Source organism: Aquarana catesbeiana, linkage group LG05, assembly GCF_042186555.1.
Source record: "Aquarana catesbeiana isolate 2022-GZ linkage group LG05, ASM4218655v1, whole genome shotgun sequence".
NCBI classification, from domain to species: Eukaryota; Metazoa; Chordata; class Amphibia; order Anura; family Ranidae; genus Aquarana; species Aquarana catesbeiana.
Window position 1 is genome coordinate 567,128,328 of NC_133328.1, and position 15,500 is coordinate 567,143,827.

The 15,500-nt window shown below is 44.7% G+C and overlaps 1 protein-coding gene across 1 annotated transcript in view; it reads right to left on the bottom strand.

Moving 5' to 3' along the window:
- CDH17 (cadherin 17) overlaps positions 1-15,500 on the bottom strand; it is a 236,317-nt gene that overhangs the window by 60,149 nt on the left and 160,668 nt on the right. The window contains exon 9 of the mRNA XM_073631971.1: positions 13,858-14,008. Within this exon, the coding sequence (XP_073488072.1) occupies positions 13,858-14,008 (151 nt within the window). The remainder of the gene's footprint in view (positions 1-13,857; positions 14,009-15,500) is intronic.

A 15,500-nucleotide genomic window follows, 5' to 3' on the forward strand; every position in this document is an offset into this window, starting at 1 on the left:
ATGCAACTGCAAAAATTGTTATACAACAACCATGTTGGTTTGTTTTAAAAACCTTTGGTAAATACACATGTGATTGTGCAGGTATAAAAAAGTTGCTTACTCAAGAATGTGTGGATTATTGTCTCAACACTACAATACAACACTTTTGGGGTGATGTAATTGCTGTTTTCTGCAAAAATGGGTGTTATTTCCTAAGGGCAAATCCTCTTTGCACTACAAGTGCAGTTTCAGTGCAGTTGCAAGTGCACTTGTAGTGAAATGTGTTTTTGCATTTAGGAAATAACAGCCAACAGTGCTTTGTTTAAGGTTACACAATCACGACATTTTCTGGACTCAACACATTTCTGTCAGGGTCAGCTAAAACAAAGACAAGCAGTAAATGTCCACCAAGAATTTCTTATTTTTTTATTATAAAAAGGCTTCACAGATTTTCTGGCATATTGATAGCCCCCCTACCCGCAAAGAACTCCAGGTAGCGTAACCGGACATCACGGGCACTCAGGGAGGGCAAGCCAGGACGGCCGCTTTCAAGCGCCATCAGTGTGGTTTGATGTATGATTCCGGCCTCAGGCCCAACTGAGCCAGCATAGTTGGCCGAATGTTTCCTTAAAAAGTTATGGAGAACACAGCACGCAAGTATAATATGGTTCAGTTTATACTCCGCCATATGGATGGGTGTCATAAATAGGCGGAACCGGCTGGCCAGGATTCCAAATGTGTTCTCCACCACTCTTCGGGCTCTGGCCAGCTGGTAATTAAAAACCCTCTGTTCCGGGGTGAGGGTCCTCATTGGGAATGGCCGCATCAGGTGGTCCCCCAGCGCAAACGCTTCATCAGCAACGAACACAAATGGGAGTCCTTCAACATTGTCCTCTGGAGCTGGCAAGTCCAAGCTGCCATTCTGGAGATGCCTGTAGAACTCCATCTGGGCGATGACTCCACCATCGGACATCTGGCCATTCTTCCCCACGTCCACATACAAGAAGTCGTAATTAGCCGACACCACCGCCAACATCACTATACTATTGAACCCCTTGTAATTATAATAGTACGACCCCGAGTTGGGTGGTGGGACGATGTGGACGTGTTTCCCATCAATTGCCCCTCCGCAGTTAGGAAAGTCCCACCGCTGGGCAAAGTGGGAGGCCACAGTCTGCCATTCCTGTGGCGTGGAAGGAAAATGTTGAGGAAAAAAAATAAACATTACTATTTTTTAACAGAAACATGGCAAGCAGATTAGACACAAACATTATGGGGCAACCTCAAGATAGCATTTAGTAAGGGGAATTTAACAAGGCCAAAGTATAAGGTACACCTATCATATTCCCCCTCCCCCCCCCCCCTCTCATGGGCCATTTCTAACATTATAGGGGGTGTGTGTAAATCTTGGACAGGTAACCCTCTTCACTTCATTGAGAGATGAATGCCTAAATAATGGGTATTACTTTGAACAGCCCCTCCTTACACTATTAGCAGCCCACTGGACAGGTAAGAAGTGTCATAATACAAAGATATAAATACACACTGTACACATTTGAGGACATTTGGACATTCTGCTATTACCTATCAAGATAATAATAGGATACAAAAACTTTAAACAGTACCATTGGAAAGGATACAGGCAGGCCCTTGCACTACATGCTTTGGGGAATTCATCCATAAATCTGACCACAAAAGAAATGGGTATAGTGTGTATGGGTTTGGCAAAGTCAGCAGATAGATGATTGAGGATAGAGAATTGGGATCAGCTGACTTAGCAGTTGGGGGGAGGGAGGGTTACTAAAAATTATTTGGGGACACCACAAAAAAAAAGCCTCTGCCACTCTGCCTGAATTTAAATCAAAAATAACATTTCCAAACATTTTAGGGGGTGTTTGGGGTAAAGCACTACTATGGAGCTGATAAAATACATTGTTAAGTGACTACATGAGGTGAATATAGGCCAGGAGACACCATGCTGGGGAGGTTAGTGAAGGGCAAATATGTATGAACGACCTAAAATAATAATTACATAAAAATCCAGCATGCATGAGGACAAAGGGGACATTCACAGCATATTACAATCATGGTAATTAGGGAATGAGGAAAGAAATACAAGATATTATCAAACATTCAATACAATAAAATGTGATATAAAAGGATAAAAATCTTACCTTCATATACTCCTTCTGCAGGACCTGGATGATGGCAGAACAGGTCTCTGGGATAATGATCCCCAGAGCCTGGGGGGAGATGCCTGTCGAGAACTTCAAGTCCTGCAGGCTTCTCCCTGTCGCCAAATACCGCAGGGTAGCGACCAACCTCTGCTCCGGAGTGATGGTTCGCCTCATGCAGGTATCCTGCCTGCTGATCTAGGGGGTCAGCGAAGCCAACAAACGGTGAAACACTAGGTCCGTCATCCTGAGAAAGTTCCTGAAATCATCAGGATTATTCTCACGGATCTCACGGAGCAAAGGCATATGAGAGAACTGGTCACGCTGAAGCAACCAATTCTTGGTCCATGAACTCCTCCCCACCCTGTTCATGGACTGGACTTGTGTCAAGGTCAGGACCCCAACACCAAGCCCCCGCACATCACGAACTCTACGTGGAGTACGCATACGAAACATGGCTAGAAAACGGTCGGCTGCTCAGAACGAAGTAACAGAACGCACTGAAGAACAGCAAGGCCTGTGAAGAGCGACCTGAAAAACAGCAACGAGCGGGCAAGATCGCACAGAAAACTCCGATACGAACTGACTGCACGCACTGAAGAGCAGATACAAACCCACAAGCACAAACTGAACGGCAGAAAACGATCTGAAAGCCACGAGTCTGAAAAAGCGAGAATCGTCTCTCACCAAACTTTTACTAACACGAGATTAGCAAAAGGAGCCCAAAGGGTGCCGCGCTTGGTTTTGAACCGGCCTTTTCTAGTCTCGTCGTACGTGGTGTACGTGACCGCGTGGTTGGCGATAGGAAATTCCGACAACTTTGTGCGACCGTGTGTAGACAAAAAAAAGTTTGAGCCAATATCCGTCGGAAAAAATCCTAGGATTTTGTTGTCGGAATGTCCGAACAAAGTCCGACCGTGTGTACGCCCTATAAGACTGGGATGTCATTAATAATCATGTGCGTGTAAAGGCAGGCGTCCCAATCATTTTGGTAATATAGTGTGTGTTATTACTGCTGATATTATCAAAACTTCAGCTAAAACATTGTAATTAATTTTGGATAATGCATGGAAGGGTTAGTGCTTTAGTCAGGTTTTTATTACTTTTATAGCCTGCACAGAATTACTAAAATATAGGCTGCTCTTTCAACACCATGATGTTGAAAGGGTGCTCCTTGATCCTGTAGAAGGCTGCTGCAAAAAGCAGCACAGTGGATTTTTTTATTTACGTATCACTAAGGTGGCATATAAAATTATTCCCCACGTAATTTAAGATTGCCGCTTACTGCCATCCTTTATGTGGGCTGCCATTTGTTTGACAGCAGCCTAATTTTTTTTGTTAATTCTGTAAATTTTTTCTTTTTTTTTTTTTTTTTATTCATGTGTGGAGAGGTGCACAGTGGTGTGACGGCAGTAAATATTCAGAGTCCAGTTGCAGAAAATTGCTTTTGGATTGCTTTTACAAGCAACGGGAAGAGATGCCCCCCCCAGCGCCACCCTCCACGGCTTTCTTGGGCTGTAACGTCCCACCTGATCAACCAACCAGCGCTTTCCACTGGCTGATCATAGAGGCAAACAGAGACCGGAATGGTGAAAAATTAGGAAAGTGTAAAAATAAAAAAATAAATACATAATTAAAAAAAAAAAAAATTAAAAAAGTCAAGCGCCCCTGACTTTAGCATGGTTAAGGTAAAACAAAAATGGAAGGTGCGCACACCTAGTGCATTACCAAAAACATTTATTGGATAGTAAAATCAGTGAAAAATGGGTACTCGCAATGCTGCAACTCTCAATAAGCCATAAATCTACACAAAGTTGAATGGTTAGAACACATGTGTCGTGCAACCCCCGTTCAAAAAGGGGGTAAAGGTGGATGTGTTTTGAGGGCGCAGTCCCTTCCTCAGAGCTAAGGTAGCTCAGGTCTGTTATTTGGGCAAACTTGGAAATGAACTGACAGTGTCCCACCAGTCCCAGAATGGAGCGTAGCTCAGTGACAGTTTTTGGGGGATGCCAGTCCTGCACAGCTTGTACCTTAGCTGGGTCCAGAGAGACCCCCCCCAGCCTCTACAATGTGTCCCAGTTACAGGATCCTCTGTCTCATCAGGCAGCATTTGCTGGGCTTGAGTTTAAACCCATACTGTGCTAAATGGGTAAACACCCAGTCCAGATGTTTTAACATGGTCCTTAAAAGTCTTGGAGAAAATTATGATATTGTCTAATGAGACCAACACAAAGTCTCAAAGTTGAAGACTCTCCATTAGAAGCTGAAATATGCTGGGAGCATTACTTAGCCCAAAGGGCATGTGGTTAAATTCAAACAATCCCAGGGGTGCAATGAAGGCAGTTTTTTTGCGATCTTGATCTCTCAATTTGCCAGTAGACACTCCAAGTCAAGGGTGGAAAAGTATTTGGCTTGGCCAAGTGCCATAAGTGATTCCTCTACCCAGGGCTATGGGTAGGCATCCTTGTGGGTACATGCATTTAGCTTGCGGCAGTCCACACAAAACTGCAGACTTCTATCCTTCTTATGCACCAGGACCACAAGAGCAGCCCACGGACTAGGACTCTCCCAAATCACTCCACTTTGTAACATGTTGCGGAGCAGGTCCTTGACCTCCTGGATGGGTGGAGTGTCTCCTGTGTGGATTGGGTGGTTGATGGCCTCTGTACCAGACTGGTGGCAAAGACCAGTAGGTTTTTTTCCAGCAGTTGGTGAAGCAGCTGTTGTGTCAGAGGGTAGTCCCAGAGGTTCTAGCAGTAGTTGTTATTGAGACTCATCCAACAAAGCCATGGCTGCCTGTAGTTGGACACATATGGCTTCTACATCACCAGGACCTTCCCCTTGTAGACCTTAGATAAAGTGCGAGTGACCAGCCACTCCCCCGGTGTCACTCGTGGCGTTCCAACATTACGGTGACCCCTTAACGTTTTCTGTTTCTCCAGCATGGTACCACGTTAAATCACACAGCTCGCAGACCACAGCCCTTCGCAGACCAGTGGAAATGCTCGAATTTAGCCAGCTGATGAGGTAAGTCGAAGTCCTTCAAGACATTCATGCCCAGGACAATAGGCACCGCTGAACTTACTGGGTCACGAGTCACCACCACCCCTACTAGGCCCACAACCTGGTTATTGATTGGGATCCTCACCAAGGTGACACCTTCTAGTAAGATTGCCAAGTTAATGGCTGCTTTGAGGAAAAGCCATGAGGGGTCCAATTGGTCTTGTGTCCCAAACTGCTGGCCGTAGAAGTCATACTCCATGACAGTGACCTCTGAACTGGTGTCAAACAGGCATGGGACCTCTAGTCCATCACCACTGGGCTAGGTGTGACTATGGACTCTGATTGCTGGGACCTTGTGCTGACTGTTCTGGGGGTCATCTCTCTGCCCCGGGAGCCACTAGCAGCCTGGGTATGCTTTTTGATTCACATTGGCCACAATTCTTGTCTATATGTCCAAAGTGGCCGCACTACCTGCATTTCCGGTCCTCAGTAATGGATTCTCTCCCTTAGAGGGAGGGGCCAAATTCCATTTGAGGACATTTCCTGTTTCAGGAGGCTATGTCTAGGTCGCGTTCCCTCATTGCTGTGTAAATGGCTGACAGAGGTGAAGGAGCCAAGAGGAACCTCCTCTTTCAAGTGCAATGGGTCATAGCTTTTTGTTACTGCCACAGTTGCCTCTGCATCTTCCTGTTCCCGTACAAACCAGTCCACCAGTGTATCATGAAAAGAGATGGCAGGTTGCTCCCTAATTCGCTCTTGTAGGGCTCTCCTGACTAGCCCAGCCTTCATTTCCACCACAAACTGGTCCATCAGTAGGTAATCTGAAGCGGTAATATCGGCACAGCTGCACACATCTCTCTTCTCCAGCAGGGCCAGATCTAGCCTGACTAATGTGGGGGTGCAGTAAAAATTGTCAGGGGGGGCAGAGAATGGGAGACCAGCGGGGCAGTGTACAGGGGATAAGCAGGGCAGAGGATAGGGCCAATTGTTTTTAGGGCAGAGTTCACAGGTCAGTAATAAGTGAAGCAGAGTTTAGGGGTCAGTAGTAAGTGGGACAGATTTTGCGTTACAGTGATCGGTGCTGATGAATAAACAAAATCTGTGCCTAGTCACTGTATACACTGCAAACATATACCACAGTCCTTGTAACCACAAATACCCTGCTTAATACGTCACAAGTGACAGTCTTTCAGATACATATGAACCTCAGAAAGATGGCTCGTTTTTAAAAATGTAAATTTTTCCATCTTTGTCTCATATACTTTTCTGCACACAAAGTGTCTAACTGAGCCGACCTTAAAGAAGAACTTTATTAAAACCAGCAACTTTCGGGACAACGAACACTTTGGCCAGGACTATATAATGTACAACATAATGTACAGAATGCAGGAGTCAAGAGTAAAATACAAAACATATAGAGTGCATCAGGTCAAACTCATCTGTTGACATCAGATTCCCCCATACATCAATAATCCTCATCAAAATTTCCCTTCAGCATCCCCCATCTACATCCTACATCAGGGTCCTCGTAGTAATCCCTCTAACAAGGTCTCCAGAGTAACCCCCTTTACATTCAGGGTCCCCAAAATCACCCCCTAACATCAGAGTCCCTGGGGTCCACAGCCTTACCTTGGTGTCCCCAGAGCACCCTATCCTTACATCAGGGTGCCCAGAGTAATCCCCCCCTTACATCAGGTTCCCCAGAGTCAACCCTTCTAACATCAGGGTTAATACAGTCACCCCCTTAACATCAGGGTTCTCAGAGTAATCCCCCTTACAATAAGGTCCCCAGAGTAATCCCTTTGCATCATGGTCCCCAAAGTCTCCCCTCCTAACATCAGGCTCCTTAGTCACCCCCTCCCCCCTAACAGGGTCCCTAGAGTCACCCACTAATATTAGGGTCCCTAGAGTTAACTCCCTAACATCAGAGTCCCTAGAGTCATCCCCCTTATGTCAGGGTCCCTAGCCCACCCCCCTTACATCAGGGTTTCTACAGTCACTCGCTTAAAGGAGAGTCCCCAGAGTTTCCCTAGTTACATCAGGCCCCCAAGTCTACCCTTTACTTACATCAGGGTCCTAAGGGAACAGGAATGAAAGATAAAATGAAGGGGGTGCTTCCAGAGCCAGCCATAGAGGGATCAAAATTTTGTCAGGAACCGGATTTCGATCCATGTATGTGCATGCATGCTATCGACCATTTTCAGTACTACAAGCCTGTTAGGTTTTTTTCCATGATTACCGCTGCCAGCTATAGCTGGCAGCAGTGATCATTGTAATCTGACGGCTCGGCAAACTCCCAATGTCAAAATACAAAGGATCCACAGGAGGGATTCCCCTATAAATCTGTCGCATCCATTGATGGGGGAACTAAGTGATTTTCTTGCCTTCAACCTGTGGTTGAAACAAAGAAAATTGCATAATGTATGGCCTGCCTAAAAGTAGCCAAGCAAACAATTGCACAGAAGTAAAGGGTTAAATTTAAAGTAACTTTCTCCCCTGATAACAGAACTTTCAGTGTACACAGCCTTATTTACTGCTGGGCTGATTGCTTATTTCCAACTCCACTCTATACTGACAGGTCTTGCAAGCAGGTATGAAGGATCACTGCACATTCCAGCTTAGCTTTATTTACTGCCAGGCTGACTGTCCGTGTTCAGTGAATGTTCAGTATAGAGTGGAGGTGGAAATACTCAATCAGTAAAAGTTCTGTTATCAGAAGAAGATTTCCTTTAATTCCACACTGTACTCTGTCTTCTTTTACAAGAAGAGGGAGAAGGGAGCTAGAGCTCTCAAATCGTCCCTGTCTCTATTCACTGCACCTTCCTTGTCGAGGCTTTTGTTCGGATTCACTGTCCATCTATGTTCCAAGGCTTCCAGCTAAGTACCAATGCTCACTCTTTTTGTTTAAGTGCCTAAATTGAACTATCCGTATTTTGTTATTGCATATTTTCTTGTTTTCATTATCTTTAACTGTTTATGAGCTCCCACTCAGGAGCTCTGGCACACGCTTTACTATGGCATCTAGAGTTGGCTACAGTTTTGCCTCACTACAGGGCCTGTTTACGAACTACCCTCTACCGAGGTGCTACATTTGGACTGGCGCTTTCTCACTTCACCAACACCCCTCTTACTCCTGGAGTCCCACTGGTCCATCCCTTGGGCCTGAACCTGGTCATCAGGGAACTTATTAGGGTGATCTACTAAACATAGTACATTGCTATTACCAGTTAGTTTCTGGTTGTTGTTTTGGGTATAGGTCGCTTTCTACTCCCCCCCCCCCCCCGTGTTCTTTTTAGGGTGGTATTAGTAACGGGCAGGGTATGCACCTTGGTGCTTATTTTGTTTGTGGTTTTGTGTGGGCTTGTTACTGCATTGTTGATTCTTGGATGTCCCTTTTTGTCCTGTAGACTTCAAGTTTTCAAACACCCCTACCCCAGCTATGGCTCCACTTAAGCAAATTATTGGCATTAAAAAAACCTAGGGTCAGAAAGCCTTCCACACCACTTATTTTACCTTTGCCAGGGGCGTGTCCATCCTCATAAATCCCCAGATCTGGATAGACCCACACCACCCAAATATTTTTCCAATGACCTGTCTGCCTTGGCTCACAGAAGTCTGGCAGTGGAAGAATCCAACTTCTCGCTCCTACTCCTGTTTCTCTAACTCCGTAAAACTACCTTTATGCGTTGATCTTGCTTTTGAGAACCCCTCTCTTCTGGCAGATATAATAGAGGCTTCGTACTTGCCCAGTGGATTATCGGATCATTGTCCCCTAGCTCTGGTCATTCACACCACCTCAAAAAAGAATGCGTCATTGTGGCGACTGGGGCCTCATTGGGTCTCCCATTCGTCTATAACAGACATGATACCACCTCTACTATCAGAATATTGGCAAAATATATATATATATATATATATATATATATATATATATATATATATATATACAAAACAGAAGATTCTACACACCCAACTGAGTAAACTACATATTTATTGGATCAAATAACTATACAAAGATTTGCTAGCACAAGCCGAATTACTCCACAATCCCCATGACCTCCCAAAGAAACCCCCTCCTTGGTTGACCCCAATACCTCACCCTGTATGGGACGAAAATGTACCACCCCTCGTAACCTGGCGAAGGGTGAGGGATGCAGACAGTCCCTGCAGGGAGCTGAGCCCACCCTCTAAATGCAAATACCCCCTTAAAAATGGCTCTAGGCCAAACTGCCAGAGATCCCTAGAACCCGTTCCCTGGAGGGTTCAGTGATTCACCTTATAGCCACAATAGGCGTATGGCACACTGCCCTGTGATGGAACGGGGGTACATTGGCCTATATAAAAACCACAACCTACCTACCCGTTAGGACACCTACACAGTCATAAGTCAGTCAGTCAAGCATGGAACAATGGTGATCAAAAACTGGGACAGAGCACCCCGATATCCAATCGATATTAAATCATCCGATGTCCAGCTAATTGGCACTAGTAACACAGGTAAGGAGTTCAGCCATGTGAATGATCAATCCTGACTGCTGTTACCTAAAGCAGGCTGTCCATGTGGGGATATGGAAGGAGAGATTGGAGTGATGTGGTAGTGTGTGAAAACAAAGGATAGCTTCTGTGTAAATCTCTGTACACAACACTGAGGAGACTGCCACACATTCAGATGTAGAAAACGCATATTAGGACAGGAAGATTCCCACAGCATGCAGGTAATCTCAGCCTGTCACAAGTGTAGCTATGCTCCTCAAGGCTTGATGGTGATAACAAGTGTACTAACAGACCTTGCGGATCACCATTCAGTCTCCCGCAGATGGATGGATGAGCAAGCCATTCAGCCTAGTCCCAGTAGATACAGCTCTCCTACAGGTGATATCCTCAACTGGAGTGCCCGTGAATGTGCTGATCAGCTGATGTAATCCAGTATAATCAGACGACTGATCTCTCCAATCCAGGTAGGCAGGCAGATGGAATTGACGGCCAATGTATCAAAAAATCGGGTTAAAAAACAGGGTGTCCTGACAAAGTTCCGGTATACAGGAACGAAACATGTAGACTCTGATGGTGGGATATGTACCCCTCTTATTGGCTCAGCCACCATGAATTCCTGGGACTTTAACCTGATTTTTTTTGATTTATCAGTCATCTCTGATTATACCAGATTACATTAGCTGATCAGCACAGACACGGGCACTCCAGTGAGACAGTTTTTGACAATTCCTTAAAAAAAAAAAAAAGTGTCCCGCGATGTCCATCTATCTTCAATAACGGCACCTGATGGACCTAAAAATTAGGGAAAAAAAAAAACTCTGCCTCGATGGGACTGTTACGTAAACGGGTGACCCCCCCCCCCCCGCCCCCTCGAACATCACGTGATATCAGAAGCAGGCAGGGTCACCCGGTTATGTCACCGGGTGGCCCGCCCTTGCCTTTATAACAGCAGTCACAGCCAAGAGACAGCAGTCGGCAGGACGCCTCCCATCGAGGCGAAGCTTTTTTTTTTCTGGGGACGGGCGCCGTGATTGAGGATGGATGGACATCGCAGGACACTTTTATTTTTTTACATTTTTTTTTTTTTTTAAATAAAGGAAGTGTCAAAAACTGTCGTTTTTACTTTTTTGACACTTTTTTGGTAAATGGGTAGGGGTACAATGTACCCCTACCCATTCACATAGGGGGGATCTGGGGGCTCCCTTGTTAAAGGTGGCTTCCAGATTCCAATAAGCTCCCCACCTGCAGACCCCCACAACCACCAGACAAGGGTTGTGGGGATGAGGCCCTTGTCCCCATCAACTTGGGGACCCGAAAGCACTCTCCCCATGTTTAGGGAAAGCGGCCTGGTATGGTTCAGGAGGGGGGTGCTCGCTCGTCCGCCCCCTTTCCTGGCCAGCCATCGCTGCTTGCTCGGATAAGGGTCTGGTGTGGATTTTGGGGGGGACCCCACGCCATATTTTTTTAAACTTTGGCCCGGGGTTCCCCTTAACCACTTCAACTGTTTTAACTTTGACACTTTTTTTGGTGATGGGGTAGGGGTACAATGTACCCCACACCCATTCACAGGGGGGGCCAGGATCTGGGGTCCCCCTGCCCACAAACCCCCACAACCACTGGCAAGGGTTGCGGGGATGAGGTCCTTGTCCCCATCAACATGGGGACAAGGTGCTTTGGGGAGGACCCCAAAGCACCCTCCTCATGTTAAGGGCAAGCGGCCTGGTATGGTTCAGGAGGGGGGGCGCTCATTCGTTCCTCCCCCTTTCCTGGCTTGCCTTGGCTGCTTGCTCAAATAAGGGTCTGGTATAGATTTTGGGGGGGACCCCCACGCCCCTTTTTTATCTATATTGCTGGCACCCAGCAATACATTACAGCCGAGAGCAATTTTAAATGACATTTTTTCCTTTGGAAATGTTATTTTGCTGCGGAACACTAAAACACATGAGAAAGATGCGCCACTTTACAGGCAGACTAAGGGGACCGCCAGGCACAATATTTAAAGGAATATTTCATATTTCAAAAAAACGGCGTTTAAAAACTTTTTTTTCATTGATGTATGTCCCCTGGGGCAGTATCCAGGTCCCCAAACCCTTTCTATGGCAATAACTTGCATATAAGCCTTTAAAATGAACACTTTTGATTTTTCATGTTCGTGTCCCATAGACTTTAACGGTGTTCGCACAAATTTTTTGACTGTTAACATGTTCTGGTGCGAACCGAACCAGGGGGTTCGGCTCATCCCTACTTTTGATACAGTTGGGTGGCCTTTTCTATGGGAGGTTCTCTGAAGGATGTGATTCCCACCGGTTTTCATTACCTGGTTAAAAGTACTTAAAAAATATACATCCTTAGTTAGATTGGGGGGAAGGCTGTCAGCTCCTTTCTAGCTACATAGGCGCACTCAACAGGGTTGCCAGCCCTTTTTGCCATAGCGATTGAACCAGTTGCTGAGGCCCTTTGTACCTCTCCCCACATCAAGGGTCTTCAGATTGGCTGGCTGGAGGAAAGGTTGGCCCTGTACAGATGCAGATGACTTACTGCTATTTTTGAATGATGCTGGCCCCTCACTTCAGGTAGCCCTCCAAGCATTAAACTCATGTCCGGAAGCTATGGGGCTTAACGTTAATTGGGCCAAATCTCTATTGTTCCCAATTGATCCTGGGGCTTGTGCTGTAGCTTCTCCTAATATGCAGCTGCAATGGGTTGATGAATTCAAATATTTAGAAGTAGTCATATCCCACCAGGCTACTGATTTCCTCTCACTCAACTTGGTCCCAGTATTACAGGAGGTTAGGGTAAAATTGAAAGCATGGGAGACCCTGCCTTTTTCTTTATTGGGGAATATAAATCTGATTAAAATTAATATTCTTCCTAAATTTACATTTTTCGTAATTCCCCACAATGGATATCTAAATGCTTTTTTACACATCTACATGGTCTTATCTCCTCTTTTCTGTGGGCTCTCAATCTCCTAGATATAAATTGTCCACCCTTATGTTCCCTACATCCCAAGGAGTGTAAGCTTTCCCGGATTTCTATAAATATTTTCTGGCCACGCAATTAGTTATGGCTGCATGGTGGGTGAACCTGGATAAATCCCATTCCTCTACAATGGTAGAGGCCTCGGTGGTTCGTTCAATTGATTCTCTCCAGTTCCTACTACTTTGGGGTTCTAAGGCTCTTTACCCCTTAACTCCTATGATTGCCACTATCCGGGCCTGGAAGGCGGGTGTAGCAAGTGAACATTTCCCCCTGTTTTGTTCAACCCTTCATTATTCCTCCGAAATATGATCCCTGATCTGGGAGCCTGGGCAAAATTTTTAAATAAAAACTGTCTCTCGGGCAGTGCAGCGTGGCTCTCTAATCTCCCTACCACAACTCTACTCGGAATTAAATGTCCTTGTCAAATATTTCTTCCATTCTATGCAGCTCTCCCATGCTTTCCATAGTTAATTTCCTTAGGATAATCCCATGGTTGTGGAGTCCACCCTGGAACAGTTACTCCGAACGGATTGAGCTGAAAAAACAACTTCACACCTCACCCGCTGTCCTGGGTTCTGGAGAAAGGTACTGGATATAATTGATACTGTCATATTTGATCACCCTGAGGCCTACTATTGCAATTTGCTTATTGGGGCAGATGGAAAATGTAATCCCCACGGTAGACACCCAGGTTAGTTTGCTTCTCCCCTATGCTAGAAAGGCAATCATGATGCACTGGAAAAAGTCTGCCCCTCTTGATTTTTGAAAACAATTAGTGAATAATAGCTTACCATTGTTTAAGCATACTTACAGTATGTGAGCAATCAGGATTGTTTCCACCCATAGCAGGTGGTGGCTTTTAAATTAAGGTCTGTGTCCTGTGCAATGTAGTTATGATGAAGGCCCTTTGAGGCAGAAACTTGTTAGAGGATTGCTTTTTAATGCTCTTACAATAAAGAAAAAGATTCGTAGGATTGTGCTGTGCTGGATACTTGCTTTGCCCCCTCTGCCTGTACTCCATTAGCTCTGTTTCGGTATTTAATCACAGAAGTCCATATTTGCACAAATCAGGCAAAAATAAAATAAATATTTGTAAGCATAGGTATTAACTCACAAGGGCCTTTTTATTAGATACCAGAAAACTGACATTTATTCTGATAGGTTGGTCCAATTAAACTAAAGATTCTAAAGGAAGAACAATTTATTTGAAATTTTTAGAACGTACCAGCGCCTTCATTTTCCTGCACTTCAAATGTAGTAATTTCTGATGGACACACTGGCGGGTTGTCATTGACGTCAGCAACATTTACCACAATTTGCAGGGGTCTAGCCACATGAGCTCCTAAACTGTTTTTTGCCAAGGCATAAAAGATGTACTGAAAAATAAAAAATACAAGCCACTGTTATTTGGCACAAAAAAAAATCATATGTAGTTAATGTCAATGCTTTTACATGGCTTTAGCTAGGAAGTCTTTTTAAGAGACACAGTTAAAGTAGAAAACATTTTATTCCATTTTGGATAGAGTAAGCAAGGGTTGTTTTTGCCATCTGTGTTCCACTGGGGATATTTCCCTTCACTTCCTCTCTCTTAGCCAAAACATGAAGTAAGAGAGAATTCCTATAAAGTGAGGGAATCCCTGGTTCTCACCAGGGTCACCTGAACTAGTGTCGCCATTGGAAGATATCCCCACTGTTCCTGTTCTAGGTACAACACAAAATGTGTGATTTTCTTACTTGCACTTTTGGTGATAATGGAAAACAGGAATAATAGAGAGAGTGAATCCCTCTAACAGGGGCACAGGGAGCAATAAAAACCTGCATCTCCACTCTATCCAAAAATTTAAAAAAGTTTTGCCTTTAGTTGTACTATAAGCTTATGTAAGACTGAATATACATTTTTAAACTCTTTCCAGATATGAGCTTTACATTTGTAGCAAGGAGGTTGTTGAATATTTCTCAATGATTGAAATACTGCATAGAAAATTGTTTAGGTATAACATACAGGTGCCATTTAATGTGTGGTGTGTGGTGTGTTTTTTTTTTTTTTAGAAAAAACAAATACATGAAGATGTTTTAGTGTATGCTGATTGTTTTGATAATATCTATGTGCCAGTCGCTTTGGAATATAGTAAGATATGATTATTGACAAGCAAAATTTTTTTAAAGGGGCCAACAGAAATCCCACAATTATATTTATTAATACACCTTATTATGACTGCATAAGATGCTATGTTCTTCTTCGTGGAGTAACAATCTTCAAAAAGAACTTCTTGAATACACATACAGTATACAGTATATAGTATATGCAAGTTATAAATCAACTTTGTATTGTGTGTGTATAACACCCTCTTAGGCCCCTTTCACACTGGGACGGTAGGGGGCGTCGGCGGTAAAACAGCGCTATTTTTAGCGCTGTTTTACCGCAGTATTCGGCCGCTAGCGGTGCAGTTTTAACCCCCCCGCTGGCGGCCGAAAAAGGGTTAAAACCACTCGTATAGCGCGGCTATAGCCGCGGTATAGCCGCGCTGTCCCATTGATTTCAATGGGTAGGAGCGGTGAATACACCGCTCCACCGCTCCAAAGATGCGGCTGACAGGAGATTTTTTCTTCTCCTGCCAGCGCACCGCTTCAGTGTGAAAGCCCTTGGGCTTTCACACTGAACAAACAGCAGAGGCTGTTTTGGGGCGGTTTGCAGGCGGTATTTTTAGCGCAATAACGCCTGCAAACTGCCCCAGTGTGAAAGGGGCCTTGGGTAGGTGCTAGGAAAGTTAGATAGCTTTTAGATTGAGTTTGTTATTTTAGTTAATGCAATTTTGCAATTATCTGGTAGGAAAAAGCATATACTGCTTGCTGTATCCAGTGAAGCTT